The sequence below is a fragment of the Lethenteron reissneri genome, chromosome 8, assembly GCF_015708825.2.
Source record: "Lethenteron reissneri isolate LAM-NWPU_2019-01 chromosome 8, ASM1570882v1, whole genome shotgun sequence".
Taxonomy (NCBI): Eukaryota; Metazoa; Chordata; class Hyperoartia; order Petromyzontiformes; family Petromyzontidae; genus Lethenteron; species Lethenteron reissneri.
Window position 1 is genome coordinate 1,677,950 of NC_083786.1, and position 23,368 is coordinate 1,701,317.

Here is a 23,368-nt window from a genome sequence, read left to right on the forward strand (position 1 = left end):
ACCAAAGAAGCGATACACAAACAAGCATAACATGATTTACCTTTATTTGAGTTAAATAAGCAAATTGCACAATTTTAACAAAGGAAAATTAATGTCAATTTATGAACACAACTCTCATGCATTCAAAATTCAGGTGATGCTTGTACACACGGCGCATTTTACAATAAACACATCTGTGACAATCATGGAACACTGCATACCGTACAAGTACTTTATTTACCGACTGAACTATCTCCCTTTGGGGCACGTATTATACATTTTTGCTGCTGGTCCATTTTCAAGATATTATTTCATTCAAACAGCAGCTCTTTTGACAACTATAATGCACGGGACCTTATTGCCAGGATCTGTTCACCTTTTGGCGTTCTCTGGTGTAGGTCAATCAGTTTCAAAGACAATGAAAATGTTATCAAAGCATGTTTGGTTTGCATGTTCACCACAAGTACCGTGTGGCTAATGCGAACTTGATTCCTTGAAAATTGTATCTATTTGGTGTTTGAACATCTTAACACCTGTTGTATTGCCAAAAAGGGTAAAAACCTAATCTTATTTTTTTCATAACTTTTATGAATAGTTACAAAAATAATACGTTTTCACCATCACACATGAAACTTCGTATGGTGAAAAAAAAAACGATGACATTACTATAATCTCACCAGCGTGGCAGCAGGGTGGGTTAGTGGCACAACCTACGTTTGATTCCCGGCCACAGCTCAGTGGAGCGTGACCATCTCAACCGGTTCATGGCATTCCCACCACCAACAATGTGGGAGGCCTTCATCATCCTTTCATATATCAACGCTCATAATTTTTTTTTACATTGCACAGCTTTTTAATATTTCACAAAATAATTCCAAATTTTGATTTAGGTTGAACGTTGTCCTCTTCAGCCATCTTCGGACCTACAGATAAGACGTTTGTTCTGTCTCACGGCAGGAGTTTTGCCGCACGGCAGATGGGGGGGGGGGGGGGTATGTACACAGGAATTTCCTGTTTTTGATGCTAATTTTGGTCACGTGACCAGGAAGTTACGATTTTAGATTTCCACTGACCCACGCAGGCATCGCCCATTACACAGATAAGTCAAGATGGCGGCACACATCGCGTCTCAGTGAAGCCAGACGTAGTTGTCCATTGTGGGACTTTGAGAAGCATTGTCTGTAAGTTTGTAAATATTCTTATAATATTGGCAATGCTGTTGCAATGTTGGAATGACCGTTATAGTGATGTAAATGCCTTTATGGTGCCGTTAAGTTGTTGTGGTAAATACGAGGCCTAGTTAGCAATGAAGCCTGCAACTTTCCTTATTGTGGATGTTACTTGTGATTTAGTAAGTCGAGTCAGACTTGTGCCCAGGTGGCTATGTTGCGATCGTGAGAGCAAAGATGACAAAGTATCTCATCCACAGTTTAGTGTTATGTGTAATGCTGTACATTTGGGGTGCAGTGGGATGAATACACGATGTGCCTTTATGCAACGCACCGGCTTGTGCTCTTGTGTAGTTGTTCAGTGGTAATGTAGGGGCCTGGTCCGTCCAGGATCTATTGTTATCTAATACAATGTTCTGATGCTGTGGTGTTCATTGTGTTGGTGTTTCCGGATTATAACAGATGCTGTATCTGTGTTTTCTCACCAGTTTTACCTTGTTAAAATCAATAAATGACGATTGGAGTCGGACGTTCATCCTGGCTCTGAGGGTTTATTGAACGCAAGGTTATCTACTCGACTCGCGGTGCAACGCAGCGCACAGCGAGGCCGAGATACCGTTGCTGGAAGACAATCAATTCTCGACTGCGGGCGACTGCCGAAGACTCGCGTTTTGTACGGTCCGCGCGAATCCAAATTCCTGCTCCATTTTAAATGCATAGCACCACAAGATTTTGGTGCTTGCAAATTGTCTCAGGTCGTCTCTAATCTGTTTTTAAGATTAGATACAGCAGGCATAAAGGGGGCAAAGCGCAGGAACAAGTGCACGCAATGCAGGACCATATTCATCCTAAGGGTGTGCAAATCTCAGCGCGGTGGATTTAACAGGGGAGCGTAAAAAGTCCTAAAGGTTTCGATTTAAAGCTTTCGTGACTGCAGGGATTCATATTCTTGGTTCTTTCGGTAAAGTCACGTAGAAGGGAAATAATAAAAATAAAACAATACAATTCTCACGTTTGTTTTGGTTTTCACACCTGATGATTGCTTGTGTTGCAATCGAAACGTCGTGATAATTTTGTTTCATTTTTATTATTTTATTATTTCCCTTCTACGTGACTTTACCGGAATATGAGTCCTAAAGGTGTTTCCTCGATCGTTCTCACTCCACGGCGCACACCGTGTAGATCCTCACGACCGCACCGAACCAAAACATCCCAACCGAGGGCCCGGAAATTGAGTTTTCAGGTCCATACGGCCTTTCAATACGTGAAAAAAAAAGTTTTTTGTCTAGTTGTTTGTTTCTCTCTTGTGATGAGATTTTGTAGGATGAACGTTGAGATTTATAACGGCACGGGGTGACCAATAAGGTCTGAATTGGTCTGTAATAAGGTAGGGCACTGATAAGGGATTGACAGGTATGAGAATGGCCAAGTGGGCTATGAGTATTTATCCCAAAAAATTGACAATGTCCTGTCAAATCAGAACACTTGCCAGCCATGCTATTAATTTTTAACAAATCCTAGAGTTCTTCATTATGAGTATGCGTTTTCCTGTGTCTCTTTAAGTGGGAAATACACGAAAATCCTTTCCCACACTCGATGCACACGTGCGGCCTCTCACCAGTGTGAGTCCGACGATGCGTCTTTAGGTTGGAAAGGTTCGAAAATCCTTTACCGCAAACCTTACAGGCATACGGCCTCACACCTGTGTGCGTCCTCTCGTGTGTCTGCAAGTGGAAAATATGAGAAAATCCCTTTCCACACTTTTCACAGACGTGAGGCCAATGTCCGGTGTGTGTCAAGCGGTGAGTCTTCAAGTTTGAGATCTGAGAAAACTCCTTTCCACACTCCTCGCACATATACGGCCTTTCCCTCGTGTGCGTTCGTTGATGCATCTTCAGAGTGGAAATTTGCGAGAAGCCTTTGCCGCACTCTTCACAGATGTACGGCCTTTCTCCGGTGTGTATCATCTTGTGCGTTTTGAGGTAAGCAACCTGGGAGAAGCCTTTGCCGCACTCTTCACAGGTGTACGGACGTTCTCCGGTGTGTATCCTCTGATGAGTCTTCAGATGGGAAATGCACGAATATCCTTTTCCGCACTCATCGCACACATGTGGCCACTCTCCGCTGTGCGTCATCTGATGTGAAGTCAGCTGGGAGATCTGTGAAAACCCTTTACCACACTGGTTACAAACGTGTGGCCACTTCCCAGTGTGTGTCATCTGATGTATTTTCAGGTGGGAAATATCGGCAAATCCCTTCCCGCACTCGTCACACTTGTACGGTTTTTCCCCGGTGTGCGTCCTCTTATGCTTTTCCAAATGAGAAATGCATGAAAATCCTTTCCCGCACTCTTCACAAACGTACGGCCACTCTCCCGTATGTGTCATCTTGTGGGTGTTGAGTTGCGATATGTGTGGAAAGCCCTTTCCGCATGCGTCACAAACGTGCGGCCACTCTCCCGTGTGCGTTACCTGATGGGTCTTCAGGTTGAAGAGTTTCGAAAATCTTTTTCCACACTCTTTGCAAAAGTACGGTTTTGAATGCGTCATCTGATGCCTCTTCAGTTTAGAAATTAATGCAAAAGCCTTCCCGCATTCCTTACAAGGGAGTAACTTCTCAGAAGATTTTGCTTGTGTTCATTCCATGGAAAAGAAAAATACAAATGGTTAAAATACTCGCACACAGTACTTGCATCTATTATTGTTTAGAAGCAATAAATACATCTGGTACAATATATTGTTTATGAAACTTCAAGCATATTCAAGTATTACACATACAGTACTGTTTATTGGAATTACCAATGTCTAATTTTCCCACATTGCAATCTCAGCAAATTACGTGAAATAGTCAAACAGTACAACATCATTCATATTTTACCCTGCAGATGCCACTGCACAATGTGCTACTTGGCACCAGTGATATGGCACAATAAACTCCCGAGCAAACTTATTGTCACTAATTCTGGGACGTCTCAGGTGTCCCACTGTCAATGTTGCCCGGTGTGCGAATCAGCGCCGCCCGCCCTCACGTTGACAGCCACGTGGTGGAGAGTCCGTGCTGTGATGAGCGACCGGGAGACAGACGCGGCTCAGTTTTGGGAGTTGCAAAAGACAACATAGAATACAAACGCAGACAAGCTATCCGACGGAGCAGGCGAGCAAAAATCTGTGCTGCTTAGAAAATCCGACCTGTGAGGGGAGGCCGGGAGGGCGATTGTCAGAATCAGAATCTTTATTTGTACTGGAGGAATCCGCTGAGCCGTTAAGGTATTTTTGACAGACGTGCAGTATTGTGGGCAGTGTTGTATGTGTTGTGATTATGAAATTTTGATGAAAATAATAAAAATTAATAATTTTCCGAAAAATGCACAAATCGCATTAATTATGATAATGCGTGTATTAATACGCATAAATTATGATAATGCGTGTGATTATATGCATAAATTATGATAATCGTAGTAATTTATGCGGAGGCTTGCGATTATGTTAATGTGTGCAGTTATGATAATTTGCTTAGTTTCGTTTATCCAGAGTTATCAATCAGGATAACACGATTATCATAGATTCATTTACCGATTATCCTAGTGTGTGTTATAATATTTTAGGTCTCCATTTTCATATCTCATCGCAGGATACAGCTCTTATGAATAAGATGGTTTTGCATGGACTTGGAAAGAACACTCAATATGCTTCTGTGATAACAATTTTATTCTAACAAGCACGTGACATTCTATCATGCAGGTTAAACATGCGTCAATAATTCATGGGCAAGATTATGCAATTAACTAAATTGAATGACTAAAAATACTTCTTCATTGGCGAAATTATGCAGTTAACGAAAATGACTAAAACATTTCTTATTCATGCAACTCGACGGCAGCAACTGCTTTGCACGATCAGTTGATATTGAACGCACCACCTCGAAATGGCAACCCTTTTGAAACGCAAAGATCACTTTTTGAAAGTCTTATTCGTGTGCGTGCTGTGTGTGCGTTGTCCTCTCGTAATATTAATTGTGTCGTTAGCTTGTGTGGTGTGGGAGGATACGAACAGCTCCTGCTGCTCCCTCGCTCGGCGTGTCGCTCGGCTTTTGCTCTCTCTCTCTCTCTCCACTGCTGGATTGAGCGGCGTTGGCACGATGTTCCTTGAAGAAACTTGCTTGCTTGGCGCTTGATGGTTCCGGGGGCTTGGTGCTGCTCGTGCGCTCTCTCTTTCTACTGCTAGATGACGAGTTGGCACGATGCTGTCCTTGAAGATGCTCGGTCGCTCGTGTCGCTCGGTGTCGCTCGGTGGCGCAAGGTGTCGCTCGTTGTCGCTCGATGGCGCGCGGTGGCGCACGGAGGCGCACGGTGGCGCACGGTGGCGCAAGGTGGCGCACGGTGGCGCAAGGTGGCGCACGGTCAGCGCTCGTTCAGCGATCTCCGCCTTTCCTGCGGGTTGTTCGCTGGTCGTCACTCTGACGAGGAGCGATGCTTCGTTCGTGGCAGGGTGGACGTTGGCGTCTTTGTTGGCTTCACTCGCAGCTCTGCGACTCAGGGTAGCGATTCTTCTCAGGTGGTGCAGACCTCGGCTTGTAGCTACGCGTCGCTACTCCGCAAACCTCGTCATTCTGAATGACAGGAGCTTCTTCGTTGGCGGCGACGAGGAGAGATGGAGCCACAGCCCTGGAGATCTGTGATGGGGGCCAGAGCCCCTGTCGATCTGAGTTGTATGGATTTTCCTTCGGTTTATATCGGAAACTTCCACTCGGCTTCCCGAGTTGTTCAAAGGCTGTCATAGAACCTTCCTGTGGGCTGAACCATCTGCGTCCGTGTGTGTGTCCGTCCGTGTGTTTCGCGTGCGTGTTTGTCCGTGTTGTGGGGAGACAAAGGCGGTTGTTTCCACGGTGGGAGCACCCGGCGCATGCGCTTATTTATTCGAAGACGTGTTTATTTCCTTTGAGAAATTGCCCCCTTTATGGGTGTCATTTCCTAGCTTGGTGCCTGTGTGTGGAGATCCTCTCGGAAAGACAAAGGCGGCCGTGTTGCTCGCTTCCCATGGGTGTTGTGTTTGGTTAATTTTGAGAGCCTTCTCCGCCCTTGATTCCTCTTCTACTTTAATTCCGTACTTATTATTTGACTTCTTGTGATTATTTAATCTGATATCCCGGCTTATCTTTGTTCAGAATATAATTATCTCTTCCTCCGTGTCTCCTGGTTCTGCAACCCCCCGCCTGCAATTCCCCCATTCCTTGTTCCTCTTGTGTGAAATTCGGGGAGTTTATGACCTTGATTACCCTCTTTCATGCCGTCTTTCCTTTGAAATGAGGTATGCGCGCATCTGTGGAAGTGTGGGGCCTCTGTGGAAGTGTGGGGGCGTGTTCGTTCCCACGTGGCCCCGTGTCTATTAAAAAAAAAACGATATTATCTATGTTGGCAGAATAATTCTTAAAAAAAAATAATATTAAAAAAAAATAAAAAGGGGGTACATACACAACAGTCCGCCCTTTTGAAAATTATCAGGGGTCGATTTGGCCACTGGCGAATTTTCAAACAAAGTAATGCCCCCTTTTTATGTCATGCATCCCATCAGCCGCCCTTACTCTCGGCGGTTATTTCTTACGACGCGCGTGCACGTATTACGATCTTAACCTGGTTACATCTGAAATAAGCAAAGAAAATAACAACACGTTAACATCGATATTGCGTTACATCGGTTCTCATACATCATAACTCTGACGAACATTCATTTTTGTTTTTGTTAAATCCTGGTTACATTTGAATTAAGCAAAGAAAATAACACACGTTAACATCGATATTGCGTTACATCGGTTCTCATACATCATAACTCTGACGAACATTCATTTTTGTTTTTGTTAAATCCTGGGAAACGCTAGGTAGCGGTTTCGAACGCATTTATGCGTTACCTTCCTCATGTTGCCTGGTTTACCACTTATCACTTTGATAATTTGATCACGGTTTTCGGGTTCGTTTTTGTAGTTTCCTCTCTCACTCTCTCGCGTCGTGGGAGTGTGTGGTGAAAAATTGTGCTGCACGTAACCAGAATTCGCGCACACGACCCACTTTGACACTTGGTTCGTGGCATTCGCTCTCTCTGCGATTACATGCACATTTGCCGAGTCAGTGTGTCGATTTAATTCTGTCCTTCGTAATGTTGCCCTCTTTGTTTTTACGAGTGTGTTGGATTTCAACACCATTCCCGATACGTCATGGACATTCGTCTCCATTTTAGCACTCCGATCCACATAATTTTTGGTTTTCCTTGGATATTTTCCATTCAAAGGCTCACGCCTGCGCTCCTCAGGGCGTGTCTCTGTGTTCTCTCTTTGTCTCTGCTGTCTGCTATCCACCGTCCGATCACTCTTCCATTCAGCCCTGTCACTTGCAGCCTGCTCAGGGTTTAACACCTCAGCGGGTGGGGCGCGTGTTGGCCGCTCGCTCGCACTCACTGTGGATGGTTCATCACGTATTTGGACCGCATTCTGTGTTATTCCTCTATTCCCTCCTGGTATAGCCGGTGGAGGAATTGGTCGGAATTGGATCGATTGTGTTTGACCTCCTATCCTGCGATTCTCCTGAATGTTCGCATCCATACCTCCGCGGTCTGTGTAACACCTTCCCGCTAGGTGGTTATCTTCCCATCTCTGTGCGTAATTTGAACCTTGCGTGTGTCGTGGGATGGGGTGTTGATATGGTTCTGCTCTGAACCTCTCCCTCCTGCGATTCTCGTACATTTTAGCCCAGTATTTCTCCCATTTGGGTGCCAAATTTTTCCTGGATTGTTACCTCGCCATCTTTGTGGGTAATTTTGATCTTGTGTGTGTCGTGGCATGGGGTGTTGGTATGGTTCTATTCTGAACCTCCCCCTCCTGCGATTCTCCTGAATGTTCGGCTTTGTGCCGCTCTCATTCTCGTGCCAACCTCTCTCTGGGTTATTTTGCCATGTGTGCGTGCGTTTCTGCTCTGTCCTGCATTGTGGGACTGCTCGGTGATTTTTATTCCTCTCTGAGAGGCTGGGTTCCTCATCCCTCTCCCTGTGTTCTGGATCCGAATTATGATTCTTAGCTCTATACAACCATGCCATGTACGCCTTGCTCTCTATGCGGCGTAAGGATGCGGTTTCTGGATTCAAAACCATTCTCACCCTTTCTGTAATCTCTGGGCTCAAGGATTCAAAAAACATAATTTTGAACATTTTATCTCCTTCGTGGTATTGATTCACATCGCCTGCATAATACGCTCTTTTAAATTGGACGAGGTAGTCACGTGGATCTTGGTCCATGCCCTGGGTCATCGATTTTACAGCATAAAACCCCTCAGTGAGTGTCGAATATTCTCCAAACTTCCGAATCACTGCCAGGCTCAATTGTTTAAAATCATTTCTAACCTTGTGTGGTAGTGACTTTACCCATGGAATAGATTCTTTATGTAAGGTCCGTTTCAACAAACTCGCTTTTTCATCCCGTCTCCTCAGCCCTCTAATCATTGCCTCCTCTTCTACGGTTGCGATATGTGTGTGGATATCCATAGTCTTATTGTGGGGGTCAAAATCGGGAATTCTGACTAGAGCCTTGTCCATCAATTTAAGGGTTTTACTGGTGAATAGGTATTCCGAAAGTTGATTGCCGACAGCGTCATCATCAAACAAGTTATCATCAGGCAATCTGTCACTTTGGTCTGTGCTGTGTCGCTTGTGTTTAAGTGGTGTGCATTTTCTGTGTGCGCGCCCAGTGCCGTGTCGCTCGTGTTGCCATTTCCCTTCAGTTTTTGCCTCTGCCCTTAGTGGAGTATGTCCTGTCGACTTTACTTTAACATTTTTCCTCCCTCTCTCGAATTGTGAGGGTTTCCCTTTGTCAAGGATTTTTTGTTCGATATCCATAATTTTTGTGCGATCAATCCCTGGACTCTGTCCACGTACCCAAGAGTGTGATTTAATGTTACTTCCATATTTATTCTGCGGATCAACGTCTGTGAGTTTCGCTGGTGTCGCGAGTACTGATTTCTCTCCCGTTTCCTTTCCAAATTTTTCCTCATTCCACAATCCCTGTCTGTATGCCTGTGTGAAAAGGAATGAGTCCTGTCCTGCCTTTCCTGCAGTTTTTACATCGTGTTCGCCTTCGTTACATTTTATCCAGTCAATTAGTTTCCCCCGAGGTGTGTTCGTGTTATCGATACAGCTCCCTTCCCATATGTCTCTCTGACTGTACTGCTTTGTAACAGATTGGTCGGTACGTTTAAATACGAGCTCCCCGTATCCCGTAACCCATTCAAAAATTATTCTTAATCCTAGCATCTTAGGTATGGCGGAAGTTACTTTGACATTTCTTTTCAGAGTGCATATAAAACAATTATCTCACAGAGTGTAGTCAATTTGACTCGAGCTATCTGTTATTTTCCGATTCAGAGTGCGTACCTCTAACACCATTTATCAGAGGATGCAATTGGTTTGATACGATATTATCTTAATTCCACTGTCTCTGTTTTAACCTGCTATTCTGGGTTTTAACCTTAGAGGGCGTTTTTTAGTTTTCCGCCCGTTCACAATCACCATGCAATGTTCGATCCTGATATTCTGGTTAACACGAAGTGATTCATTCCATCATCCATGCAAAACACTGTCTGCGAGAGATCCCGGACGACGCCACCCATTATGTTGTATGTGTTGTGATTATGAAATTTTGATGAAAATAATAAAAATTAATAATTTTCCGAAAAATGCACAAATCGCATTAATTATGATAATGCGTGTATTAATACGCATAAATTATGATAATGCGTGTGATTATATGCATAAATTATGATAATCGTAGTAATTTATGCGGAGGCTTGCGATTATGTTAATGTGTGCAGTTATGATAATTTGCTTAGTTTCGTTTATCCAGAGTTATCAATCAGGATAACACGATTATCATAGATTCATTTACCGATTATCCTAGTGTGTGTTATAATATTTTAGGTCTCCATTTTCATATCTCATCGCAGGATACAGCTCTTATGAATAAGATGGTTTTGCATGGACTTGGAAAGAACACTCAATATGCTTCTGTGATAACAATTTTATTCTAACAAGCACGTGACATTCTATCATGCAGGTTAAACATGCGTCAATAATTCATGGGCAAGATTATGCAATTAACTAAATTGAATGACTAAAAATACTTCTTCATTGGCGAAATTATGCAGTTAACGAAAATGACTAAAACATTTCTTATTCATGCAACTCGACGGCAGCAACTGCTTTGCACGATCAGTTGATATTGAACGCACCACCTCGAAATGGCAACCCTTTTGAAACGCAAAGATCACTTTTTGAAAGTCTTATTCGTGTGCGTGCTGTGTGTGCGTTGTCCTCTCGTAATATTAATTGTGTCGTTAGCTTGTGTGGTGTGGGAGGATACGAACAGCTCCTGCTGCTCCCTCGCTCGGCGTGTCGCTCGGCTTTTGCTCTCTCTCTCTCTCTCCACTGCTGGATTGAGCGGCGTTGGCACGATGTTCCTTGAAGAAACTTGCTTGCTTGGCGCTTGATGGTTCCGGGGGCTTGGTGCTGCTCGTGCGCTCTCTCTTTCTACTGCTAGATGACGAGTTGGCACGATGCTGTCCTTGAAGATGCTCGGTCGCTCGTGTCGCTCGGTGTCGCTCGGTGGCGCAAGGTGTCGCTCGTTGTCGCTCGATGGCGCGCGGTGGCGCACGGAGGCGCACGGTGGCGCACGGTGGCGCAAGGTGGCGCACGGTGGCGCAAGGTGGCGCACGGTCAGCGCTCGTTCAGCGATCTCCGCCTTTCCTGCGGGTTGTTCGCTGGTCGTCACTCTGACGAGGAGCGATGCTTCGTTCGTGGCAGGGTGGACGTTGGCGTCTTTGTTGGCTTCACTCGCAGCTCTGCGACTCAGGGTAGCGATTCTTCTCAGGTGGTGCAGACCTCGGCTTGTAGCTACGCGTCGCTACTCCGCAAACCTCGTCATTCTGAATGACAGGAGCTTCTTCGTTGGCGGCGACGAGGAGAGATGGAGCCACAGCCCTGGAGATCTGTGATGGGGGCCAGAGCCCCTGTCGATCTGAGTTGTATGGATTTTCCTTCGGTTTATATCGGAAACTTCCACTCGGCTTCCCGAGTTGTTCAAAGGCTGTCATAAAACCTTCCTGTGGGCTGAACCATCTGCGTCCGTGTGTGTGTCCGTCCGTGTGTTTCGCGTGCGTGTTTGTCCGTGTTGTGGGGAGACAAAGGCGGTTGTTTCCACGGTGGGAGCACCCGGCGCATGCGCTTATTTATTCGAAGACGTGTTTATTTCCTTTGAGAAATTGCCCCCTTTATGGGTGTCATTTCCTAGCTTGGTGCCTGTGTGTGGAGATCCTCTCGGAAAGACAAAGGCGGCCGTGTTGCTCGCTTCCCATGGGTGTTGTGTTTGGTTAATTTTGAGAGCCTTCTCCGCCCTTGATTCCTCTTCTACTTTAATTCCGTACTTATTATTTGACTTCTTGTGATTATTTAATCTGATATCCCGGCTTATCTTTGTTCAGAATATAATTATCTCTTCCTCCGTGTCTCCTGGTTCTGCAACCCCCCGCCTGCAATTCCCCCATTCCTTGTTCCTCTTGTGTGAAATTCGGGGAGTTTATGACCTTGATTACCCTCTTTCATGCCCTCTTTCCTTTGAAATGAGGTATGCGCGCATCTGTGGAAGTGTGGGGCCTCTGTGGAAGTGTGGGGGCGTGTTCGTTCCCACGTGGCCCCGTGTCTATTAAAAAAAAACGATATTATCTATGTTGGCAGAATAATTCTTTAAAAAAATAATAAAAAAATAAATAAAAAGGGGGTACATACACAACAGTCCGCCCTTTTGAAAATTATCAGGGGTCGATTTGGCCACTGGCGAATTTTCAAACAAAGTAATGCCCCCTTTTTATGTCATGCATCCCATCAGCCGCCCTTACTCTCGGCGGTTATTTCTTACGACGCGCGTGCACGTATTACGATCTTAACCTGGTTACATCTGAAATAAGCAAAGAAAATAACAACACGTTAACATCGATATTGCGTTACATCGGTTCTCATACATCATAACTCTGACGAACATTCATTTTTGTTTTTGTTAAATCCTGGTTACATTTGAATTAAGCAAAGAAAATAACACACGTTAACATCGATATTGCGTTACATCGGTTCTCATACATCATAACTCTGACGAACATTCATTTTTGTTTTTGTTAAATCCTGGGAAACGCTAGGTAGCGGTTTCGAACGCATTTATGCGTTACCTTCCTCATGTTGCCTGGTTTACCACTTATCACTTTGATAATTTGATCACGGTTTTCGGGTTCGTTTTTGTAGTTTCCTCTCTCACTCTCTCGCGTCGTGGGAGTGTGTGGTGAAAAATTGTGCTGCACGTAACCAGAATTCGCGCACACGACCCACTTTGACACTTGGTTCGTGGCATTCGCTCTCTCTGCGATTACATGCACATTTGCCGAGTCAGTGTGTCGATTTAATTCTGTCCTTCGTAATGTTGCCCTCTTTGTTTTTACGAGTGTGTTGGATTTCAACACCATTCCCGATACGTCATGGACATTCGTCTCCATTTTAGCACTCCGATCCACATAATTTTTGGTTTTCCTTGGATATTTTCCATTCAAAGGCTCACGCCTGCGCTCCTCAGGGCGTGTCTCTGTGTTCTCTCTTTGTCTCTGCTGTCTGCTATCCACCGTCCGATCACTCTTCCATTCAGCCCTGTCACTTGCAGCCTGCTCAGGGTTTAACACCTCAGCGGGTGGGGCGCGTGTTGGCCGCTCGCTCGCACTCACTGTGGATGGTTCATCACGTATTTGGACCGCATTCTGTGTTATTCCTCTATTCCCTCCTGGTATAGCCGGTGGAGGAATTGGTCGGAATTGGATCGATTGTGTTTGACCTCCTATCCTGCGATTCTCCTGAATGTTCGCATCCATACCTCCGCGGTCTGTGTAACACCTTCCCGCTAGGTGGTTATCTTCCCATCTCTGTGCGTAATTTGAACCTTGCGTGTGTCGTGGGATGGGGTGTTGATATGGTTCTGCTCTGAACCTCTCCCTCCTGCGATTCTCGTACATTTTAGCCCAGTATTTCTCCCATTTGGGTGCCAAATTTTTCCTGGATTGTTACCTCGCCATCTTTGTGGGTAATTTTGATCTTGTGTGTGTCGTGGCATGGGGTGTTGGTATGGTTCTATTCTGAACCTCCCCCTCCTGCGATTCTCCTGAATGTTCGGCTTTGTGCCGCTCTCATTCTCGTGCCAACCTCTCTCTGGGTTATTTTGCCATGTGTGCGTGCGTTTCTGCTCTGTCCTGCATTGTGGGACTGCTCGGTGATTTTTATTCCTCTCTGAGAGGCTGGGTTCCTCATCCCTCTCCCTGTGTTCTGGATCCGAATTATGATTCTTAGCTCTATACAACCATGCCATGTACGCCTTGCTCTCTATGCGGCGTAAGGATGCGGTTTCTGGATTCAAAACCATTCTCACCCTTTCTGTAATCTCTGGGCTCAAGGATTCAAAAAACATAATTTTGAACATTTTATCTCCTTCGTGGTATTGATTCACATCGCCTGCATAATACGCTCTTTTAAATTGGACGAGGTAGTCACGTGGATCTTGGTCCATGCCCTGGGTCATCGATTTTACAGCATAAAACCCCTCAGTGAGTGTCGAATATTCTCCAAACTTCCGAATCACTGCCAGGCTCAATTGTTTAAAATCATTTCTAACCTTGTGTGGTAGTGACTTTACCCATGGAATAGATTCTTTATGTAAGGTCCGTTTCAACAAACTCGCTTTTTCATCCCGTCTCCTCAGCCCTCTAATCATTGCCTCCTCTTCTACGGTTGCGATATGTGTGTGGATATCCATAGTCTTATTGTGGGGGTCAAAATCGGGAATTCTGACTAGAGCCTTGTCCATCAATTTAAGGGTTTTACTGGTGAATAGGTATTCCGAAAGTTGATTGCCGACAGCGTCATCATCAAACAAGTTATCATCAGGCAATCTGTCACTTTGGTCTGTGCTGTGTCGCTTGTGTTTAAGTGGTGTGCATTTTCTGTGTGCGCGCCCAGTGCCGTGTCGCTCGTGTTGCCATTTCCCTTCAGTTTTTGCCTCTGCCCTTAGTGGAGTATGTCCTGTCGACTTTACTTTAACATTTTTCCTCCCTCTCTCGAATTGTGAGGGTTTCCCTTTGTCAAGGATTTTTTGTTCGATATCCATAATTTTTGTGCGATCAATCCCTGGACTCTGTCCACGTACCCAAGAGTGTGATTTAATGTTACTTCCATATTTATTCTGCGGATCAACGTCTGTGAGTTTCGCTGGTGTCGCGAGTACTGATTTCTCTCCCGTTTCCTTTCCAAATTTTTCCTCATTCCACAATCCCTGTCTGTATGCCTGTGTGAAAAGGAATGAGTCCTGTCCTGCCTTTCCTGCAGTTTTTACATCGTGTTCGCCTTCGTTACATTTTATCCAGTCAATTAGTTTCCCCCGAGGTGTGTTCGTGTTATCGATACAGCTCCCTTCCCATATGTCTCTCTGACTGTACTGCTTTGTAACAGATTGGTCGGTACGTTTAAATACGAGCTCCCCGTATCCCGTAACCCATTCAAAAATTATTCTTAATCCTAGCATCTTAGGTATGGCGGAAGTTACTTTGACATTTCTTTTCAGAGTGCATATAAAACAATTATCTCACAGAGTGTAGTCAATTTGACTCGAGCTATCTGTTATTTTCCGATTCAGAGTGCGTACCTCTAACACCATTTATCAGAGGATGCAATTGGTTTGATACGATATTATCTTAATTCCACTGTCTCTGTTTTAACCTGCTATTCTGGGTTTTAACCTTAGAGGGCGTTTTTTAGTTTTCCGCCCGTTCACAATCACCATGCAATGTTCGATCCTGATATTCTGGTTAACACGAAGTGATTCATTCCATCATCCATGCAAAACACTGTCTGCGAGAGATCCCGGACGACGCCACCCATTATGTTGTATGTGTTGTGATTATGAAATTTTGATGAAAATAATAAAAATTAATAATTTTCCGAAAAATGCACAAATCGCATTAATTATGATAATGCGTGTATTAATACGCATAAATTATGATAATGCGTGTGATTATATGCATAAATTATGATAATCGTAGTAATTTATGCGGAGGCTTGCGATTATGTTAATGTGTGCAGTTATGATAATTTGCTTAGTTTCGTTTATCCAGAGTTATCAATCAGGATAACACGATTATCATAGATTCATTTACCGATTATCCTAGTGTGTGTTATAATATTTTAGGTCTCCATTTTCATATCTCATCGCAGGATACAGCTCTTATGAATAAGATGGTTTTGCATGGACTTGGAAAGAACACTCAATATGCTTCTGTGATAACAATTTTATTCTAACAAGCACGTGACATTCTATCATGCAGGTTAAACATGCGTCAATAATTCATGGGCAAGATTATGCAATTAACTAAATTGAATGACTAAAAATACTTCTTCATTGGCGAAATTATGCAGTTAACGAAAATGACTAAAACATTTCTTATTCATGCAACTCGACGGCAGCAACTGCTTTGCACGATCAGTTGATATTGAACGCACCACCTCGAAATGGCAACCCTTTTGAAACGCAAAGATCACTTTTTGAAAGTCTTATTCGTGTGCGTGCTGTGTGTGCGTTGTCCTCTCGTAATATTAATTGTGTCGTTAGCTTGTGTGGTGTGGGAGGATACGAACAGCTCCTGCTGCTCCCTCGCTCGGCGTGTCGCTCGGCTTTTGCTCTCTCTCTCTCTCTCCACTGCTGGATTGAGCGGCGTTGGCACGATGTTCCTTGAAGAAACTTGCTTGCTTGGCGCTTGATGGTTCCGGGGGCTTGGTGCTGCTCGTGCGCTCTCTCTTTCTACTGCTAGATGACGAGTTGGCACGATGCTGTCCTTGAAGATGCTCGGTCGCTCGTGTCGCTCGGTGTCGCTCGGTGGCGCAAGGTGTCGCTCGTTGTCGCTCGATGGCGCGCGGTGGCGCACGGAGGCGCACGGTGGCGCACGGTGGCGCAAGGTGGCGCACGGTGGCGCAAGGTGGCGCACGGTCAGCGCTCGTTCAGCGATCTCCGCCTTTCCTGCGGGTTGTTCGCTGGTCGTCACTCTGACGAGGAGCGATGCTTCGTTCGTGGCAGGGTGGACGTTGGCGTCTTTGTTGGCTTCACTCGCAGCTCTGCGACTCAGGGTAGCGATTCTTCTCAGGTGGTGCAGACCTCGGCTTGTAGCTACGCGTCGCTACTCCGCAAACCTCGTCATTCTGAATGACAGGAGCTTCTTCGTTGGCGGCGACGAGGAGAGATGGAGCCACAGCCCTGGAGATCTGTGATGGGGGCCAGAGCCCCTGTCGATCTGAGTTGTATGGATTTTCCTTCGGTTTATATCGGAAACTTCCACTCGGCTTCCCGAGTTGTTCAAAGGCTGTCATAAAACCTTCCTGTGGGCTGAACCATCTGCGTCCGTGTGTGTGTCCGTCCGTGTGTTTCGCGTGCGTGTTTGTCCGTGTTGTGGGGAGACAAAGGCGGTTGTTTCCACGGTGGGAGCACCCGGCGCATGCGCTTATTTATTCGAAGACGTGTTTATTTCCTTTGAGAAATTGCCCCCTTTATGGGTGTCATTTCCTAGCTTGGTGCCTGTGTGTGGAGATCCTCTCGGAAAGACAAAGGCGGCCGTGTTGCTCGCTTCCCATGGGTGTTGTGTTTGGTTAATTTTGAGAGCCTTCTCCGCCCTTGATTCCTCTTCTACTTTAATTCCGTACTTATTATTTGACTTCTTGTGATTATTTAATCTGATATCCCGGCTTATCTTTGTTCAGAATATAATTATCTCTTCCTCCGTGTCTCCTGGTTCTGCAACCCCCCGCCTGCAATTCCCCCATTCCTTGTTCCTCTTGTGTGAAATTCGGGGAGTTTATGACCTTGATTACCCTCTTTCATGCCGTCTTTCCTTTGAAATGAGGTATGCGCGCATCTGTGGAAGTGTGGGGCCTCTGTGGAAGTGTGGGGGCGTGTTCGTTCCCACGTGGCCCCGTGTCTATTAAAAAAAAAACGATATTATCTATGTTGGCAGAATAATTCTTAAAAAAAATAATATTAAAAAAAAATAAAAAGGGGGTACATACACAACAGTAGATATGCCCAAATTTTTTTTCTCAAATAACTCAAACTGATTTGTGCGTATGAAATAAGTATTTATGTAAGTATATATATATGAAATAAGTTAAACGTACATATATACGAATCAGTCTGGGTTATTTGAGAACATATTTTTGGGCATATACGTCCACAATACTGGACATCTGTGAAAATTGCTGCAGATCAGGTAAAATGTAACTTAATTACAATAAACATCCTAACTAGTGGAGTTTATTGTAAAGAGCACCAAATAATGTATTCAGAAAAGTCACTAAACATTCAGCAGCAGTACTTGACTTTATTTTCAACATCCTCAGATTGGCTCTGTTATTTCCCAATAACTCTTAATGTCAATTAGTTTTTTTTCCTTGCCACTCCCTTGTGCCCTCCATGTTACGAACGACCTGCTTTGCGATTACTGGACTATTTTCCATGCCATATTTAAACCAAAATGACCGTGAAATAATTCTGGCCCATTTCTAACAGCACGATGTCTCGAACATGAACCTATCGCACGTGGTTTGGCTACTAAACTCCGCCCTACACTAACGGTGTCTCTCAGCCCCAAAGCCCAGCCTCATTCTTTCATGAAATCCCAACCTGTCGCCAAAAGCATCTCCAAAATGTAAAACTATTTCCGGAGAGTTTCGTGCATTTGCTTCTTACATGAAAGGAACACTTTAAACGGTCCTCACCATTGTTGTTGTTGTCACCCTTAATTCTGCTTTCTTGTGATTTCAACATCTCTTCAGCTCTCACACTGGAAAGGCCAACGCGACTGCTGCAGAGCTGGTAGGATATTGTTAAATAAAACAAATAAAAACAAAGCATTCAATTAGTGCAGTTTATGTCAAAATAACACAAACGCATGGTAAGGCTCTCTTACAATTCACGACAGTGCTTGATTTAACGTTCAACATTATTTAGTTCTATAGCGGTCTTATTTTAAAGATATTTAGGTTAAAATATGATAAAAACCCTCCATCAGGAGAACATTTGCAACTTTGAAATCTATTGGCTGCCAAGGTTGTGCTTATAGAGCATAACCCATCATCTGATTTATCTGGAAACTTATTCGTGGGGTCATGATCCCAAGGGGAACAACCACAGGTGACTGAATTGGTTCCTTATTCAACTTGTGCTCATTTTAAAAGACACATTTCAAGAATTTGAAGTTTTCGTGACCGCAAGGATCCATACTCTTTGGTTCTTTCGGTAAAGTCACGTAGGTGAAAATGAAAAAACTTTGTATATATATTTTTTTACCCTTTTATCTGGCAACAAAACTGACACCTTTTTTACAAGGAGTCATGTTTGCATTGACCACAATACCTGTGGTCAGAATGCAAAAAAAACACAACTCTGATAATGTATGCACTGTCCTGAAATTGATTGGTCCACACCCGAGACAGCTTTTCTTACAGCCTAGTCTCACATGGTGTTGGACCAGATGACGCCAAAAGGCGCACAACTCAAAGACAATGCACCATCAGAGTATGAGAGCTCGGGGTAAGAATTTACACCATTGGAACCTCCTTTGCCAGTAGCAAAATATGATACTTGTTTTTTTACCCTTTTATCTGGCAACAAAACTGACACCTTTTTTTTACAAGGAGTCATGTTTGCATTGAACAAAAAAAGGTGTCAGTTTTGTTGCCAGATAAAAGGGTAAAAAACAATTATCATATTTTGCTACTGGCAAAGGAGGTTCCAATGGTGAACTTTGTATATCTTTTTATTTTATTTTTTTCACATACGTGACTTTACCGAAAAAACCAAAGAGTACATTTGAAGAAGTTGGCAAGTGTAGGATGAACGTCCAATACACTCTCTGCTGGCTTGTACTTAAAACCCACAATCTACAAAACAATCTGGGCCTGATTCATGCAGATATTTTGGGTGTTGTTGTTTAACCAGTTTTTGGCAGAATGATGGCCAGTTTCACATAATATTGGAAACATTTAGCATTTTATGTATGGCCGATTCCATAAAAAAATCGAAACGTTCAAATACTCGTCAATTGTGGAATGATCCAAAGTGGGCCGGGTAAAGGCTGCACCAACAATTGTGGAAGAGCGATTACTGGAGGCATGGGTAGGTAGTGAGGAATTAATTTTGTGGAATTCCACAAAAGTTCTGAAAATGCAAAAAAACATGCGGTAATGTAATGTATGTGTGCCATTTGTTCACATTCTGCAATACTTAACCCACAGGACAACTGCTGAATTCCCACAAAGTGTCACCAATTTGAGGCCAGAGGTATTGGATGTGAACTCACCGGTGCCGTGGACTACCATACGCGGTAGAGCTGCTCTCATCAGCAGGGCAGAGATTGCATTCGGGTCCTGTGGTGAAGAGGTCTTGCAATCAAGTCGTCAGACGTGGCGATTCTATGGGATGGCCGGGGGCCTATGACCCCCCTCCCACCTTAATGGACAGCTGTGCTCTTCTGAGGCAGCTCCTTGGGGTGGTTGCGGAGGAACCCGAGTTCATGTTAAAGAGGATAACAGCTACTTGTGCTGTGGATGCCACCACAAAGCCATAGCTTCTTATATTCTCCTGCCAGATCCCGTAGCGGCTGCACGGTTGATACCTGTGACGAGTTGCATAAAACATTAATACTTAATCGTATTTTGGCTAACCATCTATGAAAGATAATCACCGCATCGCGCCCGGTCAGATGCGCTTCTGCGGCCGTCTGGAATGCTCTTCCGCTTTGAGGAAGCCACTGGAAGCTATGCACTTTTAAATGATCTATATTGAAAACGAATTTCTTTAGAACTGCTTTTTGTGTTTAGTTTGTTGTCCTTCCTCCGCACCTCCGATTAGTGTGGTTTGCTACGTACGGTGCGAAAGAAGTTCAACATACACACATACAACACATTGACTTTACTACATGTTTTACTAAACTGTCTAATAATGACCTTACACGGTCAGCTATCAGTGCCCCACCAATGTTGTTTTTATTCATTCAAGTGTGAAAACGGTGCCCAGCCCCATGGTAGGTGGTTGCCCTCATGGGCAGGTGGTGTCCTCTTGGTACCCGCCGAGTGCTGGCGTCTCCGCTGCTCGTCAGCGAGGACCCTGTGGTGTCGGGGGTTGACCTCCTTACCTGGTGGGCAGCGGCGAGGGGAGGAGGCGAGACCCCAGTCCGTGGCACTTCGCCGTCTTCACTCACAGCCATTGCCTGTGGGAGTAGCAGCAGCAGCAGAAAAGCGGCAATGAGAGAGAGCAGCATCAGGCGAGTTCACAATGCCAGGGAGACCCTGTCCCTTAACATCTCCGGAATAAACACCTCGTATAAGACCCAACCATTGCACCTCCTGGATTTTACATTCCTCCTCCACCTCCTCGAAGACGCTGGTGGTTGTAACCATCAACCTCATCGAAACATCAACAAGAGGCCCCATGCGCATGCCTCCTCGATGAATGGAAAATTAAACCAGACCAGCCACCAGTCGTGTGATTGTGGCGATGAAACCCAAACTATGGACCCACAAAGTAAACCCATGGAGACACAAATACAGGGTGCTTCAAAACTTTATATTTAAAGCTTTCGTAACTGCAGGGATTCATATTCTTGGTTCTTTCGGTAAAAGAACCAAGAATATGCTTCAAAAATGTTTTAACACTTCTGAGAATGTGTAACTATACCACAAGAAATGTGCCTCCAGGCTGTGGAGAACACCTGGAGAAGATTCCAGGCACGTGTTGACACAAATGGCGAACAAGTGGAGACTCTTTGACTTTTTGAAGCTATTAACAAACTTTTGTTAACATAATTTTGTTAGCATGTTACATTATATTATCCATTAGTTTCCAATATAAGATGTTCACATTCTTTTGAAGCACCCTGTACATACAGACTCATAGAAACACATAGAGAACCAGAGGTACATTAACGACAAATCACAAGTCACGCGATTGTGGCAACGCAACCCAAACTATGGATCGCACGGTAAACCCACTGCGGTCTGCGCTCCTTCAACAGAAGAGGAAGAGCAGCGCCACACGAACTCTTTTTGAAGTCCTCTCGTCGTGGCTAGCAGGCAGATCTCCACACTGGCAGCTCGCTACTGAACACATCGCCATACGCAAGAATAGAAGTGTAAACACCAGTACACACCACCACTAAACACGCTACAGTACTACTCTCTATTACACTCTGACCCCCTATTGCTGCTCCATTCGCTCTGTCTCGAACACTCTCATGGACGCTCAGAACCTCTCACTAACCTCCTTTCCATAAACCCTCATTGTGACACTCTCTCTCTCACTCTCTCTCACTCACTAACACTCTCTCACACTCTCTCATGCCCCCTCTCTCTCTCACACTCACTAACACTCTCTCACACTCACTAACACTCTCTCATACTAACACTCTCTCATGCCCTTACACTCTCACACTCACTAACACTCTCTCACACTAACACTCTCTCATGACCTTACACTCTCACACTCACTAACACTCTCTCATGACCTCTCTCTCTCACTCTCACACTCACTAACACTCTCTCATGACCTTACACTCTAACACTCACTAACACACTCTCACACTCACTAACACTCTCTCGCACTCACTAACACTCTCTCATGCCCTTACACTCTCTCATGCCCTTACACTCTCACACTCACTAACACTCTCTCATGACCTCTCTCTCTCTCACACTCACTAACACTCTCTCACACTCACTAACACTCTCTCATGACCTTACATTCTAACACTCACTAACACTCTCTCACACTCACTAACACTCTCTCATGACCTCTCTCTCACACACTCACTAACACTCTCTCACACTCACTAACACTCTCTCATGACCTCTCTCACACTCACTAACACTCTCTCACACTCACTAACACTCTCTCACACTCACTAACACTCTCTCACACTCACTAACACTCTCTCATGACCTCTCTCTCTCACACACTCACTAACACTCTCTCACACTCACTAACACTCTCTCATGACCTCTCTCACACTCACTAACACTCTCTCACACTCACTAACACTCTCTCATGACCTTACACTCTCTCGCACTCACTAACACTCTCACTAACACTCTCTCATGACCCCTCTCTCACACTCACTAACACTCTCACACTCACTAACACTCTTTCATGACCTCTCTCTCTCACACACTCACTAACACTCTCTCACACTCACTAACACTCTCTCATGACCTTACACTCTCTCACACTCACTAACACTCTCTCACACTCACTAACACTCTCTCATGACCTCTCTCACACTCACTAACACTCTCTCACACTCACTAACACTCTCTCACACTCACTAACACTCTCTCGCACTCACTAACACTCTCTCACACTCACTAACACTCTCTCGCACTCACTAACACTCTCACTAACACTCTCTCATGACCCCTCTCTCACACTCACTAACACTCTCACACTCACTAACACTCTTTCATGACCTCTCTCTCTCACACACTCACTAACACTCTCTCACACTCACTAACACTCTCTCACACTCACTAACACTCTCTCGCACTCACTAACACTCTCACTAACACTCTCTCATGACCCCTCTCTCACACTCACTAACACTCTCACACTCACTAACACTCTTTCATGACCTCTCTCTCTCACACACTCACTAACACTCTCTCACACTCACTAACACTCTCTCATGACCTTACACTCTCACACTAACACTCTCACACTAACTCTCTCATGACCCCTCTCTCTCACATCCCTTCTTCTCACCCACGCGCCCAACAACAACAACCGGCGTTCACCACAGTGACGTCAGCACGGCGCTGGTGCCAGGCTAGGTGCACGCTCCCTCCTCGTGCCCTGACGCACCGCTCTCTCTCACTCTCGCCGTCTCCCCCAAGCACTCACTCAGCCCCCCCCCCCCCCCCATGCACTCAACAACTCTCTCCCCTCAATCTCACACGCGGCCCCTCTCGCTCACGGCAGCAGCAGCTGCAGCAGGAGGTGGTGGTGGTGGAGGTTGAGGAGGTTGAGGTGGTGGAAGATGTTGGGGAGGTGGTGGAGGTTGAGGAGCAGCAGCA

General features: G+C 45.0%; 1 protein-coding gene across 4 annotated transcripts; it reads right to left on the reverse strand.

Moving 5' to 3' along the window:
• Positions 1-1,679: 1,679 nt before the first annotated feature.
• On the reverse strand, positions 1,680-23,181 carry LOC133359718 (zinc finger protein 239-like). Of its 4 annotated transcripts, XM_061578253.1 has the most exons (5): positions 21,296-23,181; positions 20,440-20,514; positions 19,606-19,788; positions 18,023-18,116; positions 1,680-3,777 (listed from the first exon to the last, which is right to left on the reverse strand). In XM_061578253.1, exons 4-5 carry the CDS (start codon positions 18,069-18,071, stop codon positions 2,666-2,668), a joined length of 1,161 nt encoding a protein of 386 aa, XP_061434237.1. In that variant the 5' UTR covers positions 18,072-18,116; positions 19,606-19,788; positions 20,440-20,514; positions 21,296-23,181; the 3' UTR covers positions 1,680-2,665. The 4 variants fall into 4 exon arrangements, with proteins under 4 accessions (XP_061434237.1, XP_061434231.1, XP_061434226.1 ...); XM_061578247.1 differs by having other exon boundaries at positions 20,440-23,181; XM_061578242.1 differs by having other exon boundaries at positions 19,606-19,920; positions 20,440-23,181.
• Positions 23,182-23,368: the final 187 nt, after the last annotated feature.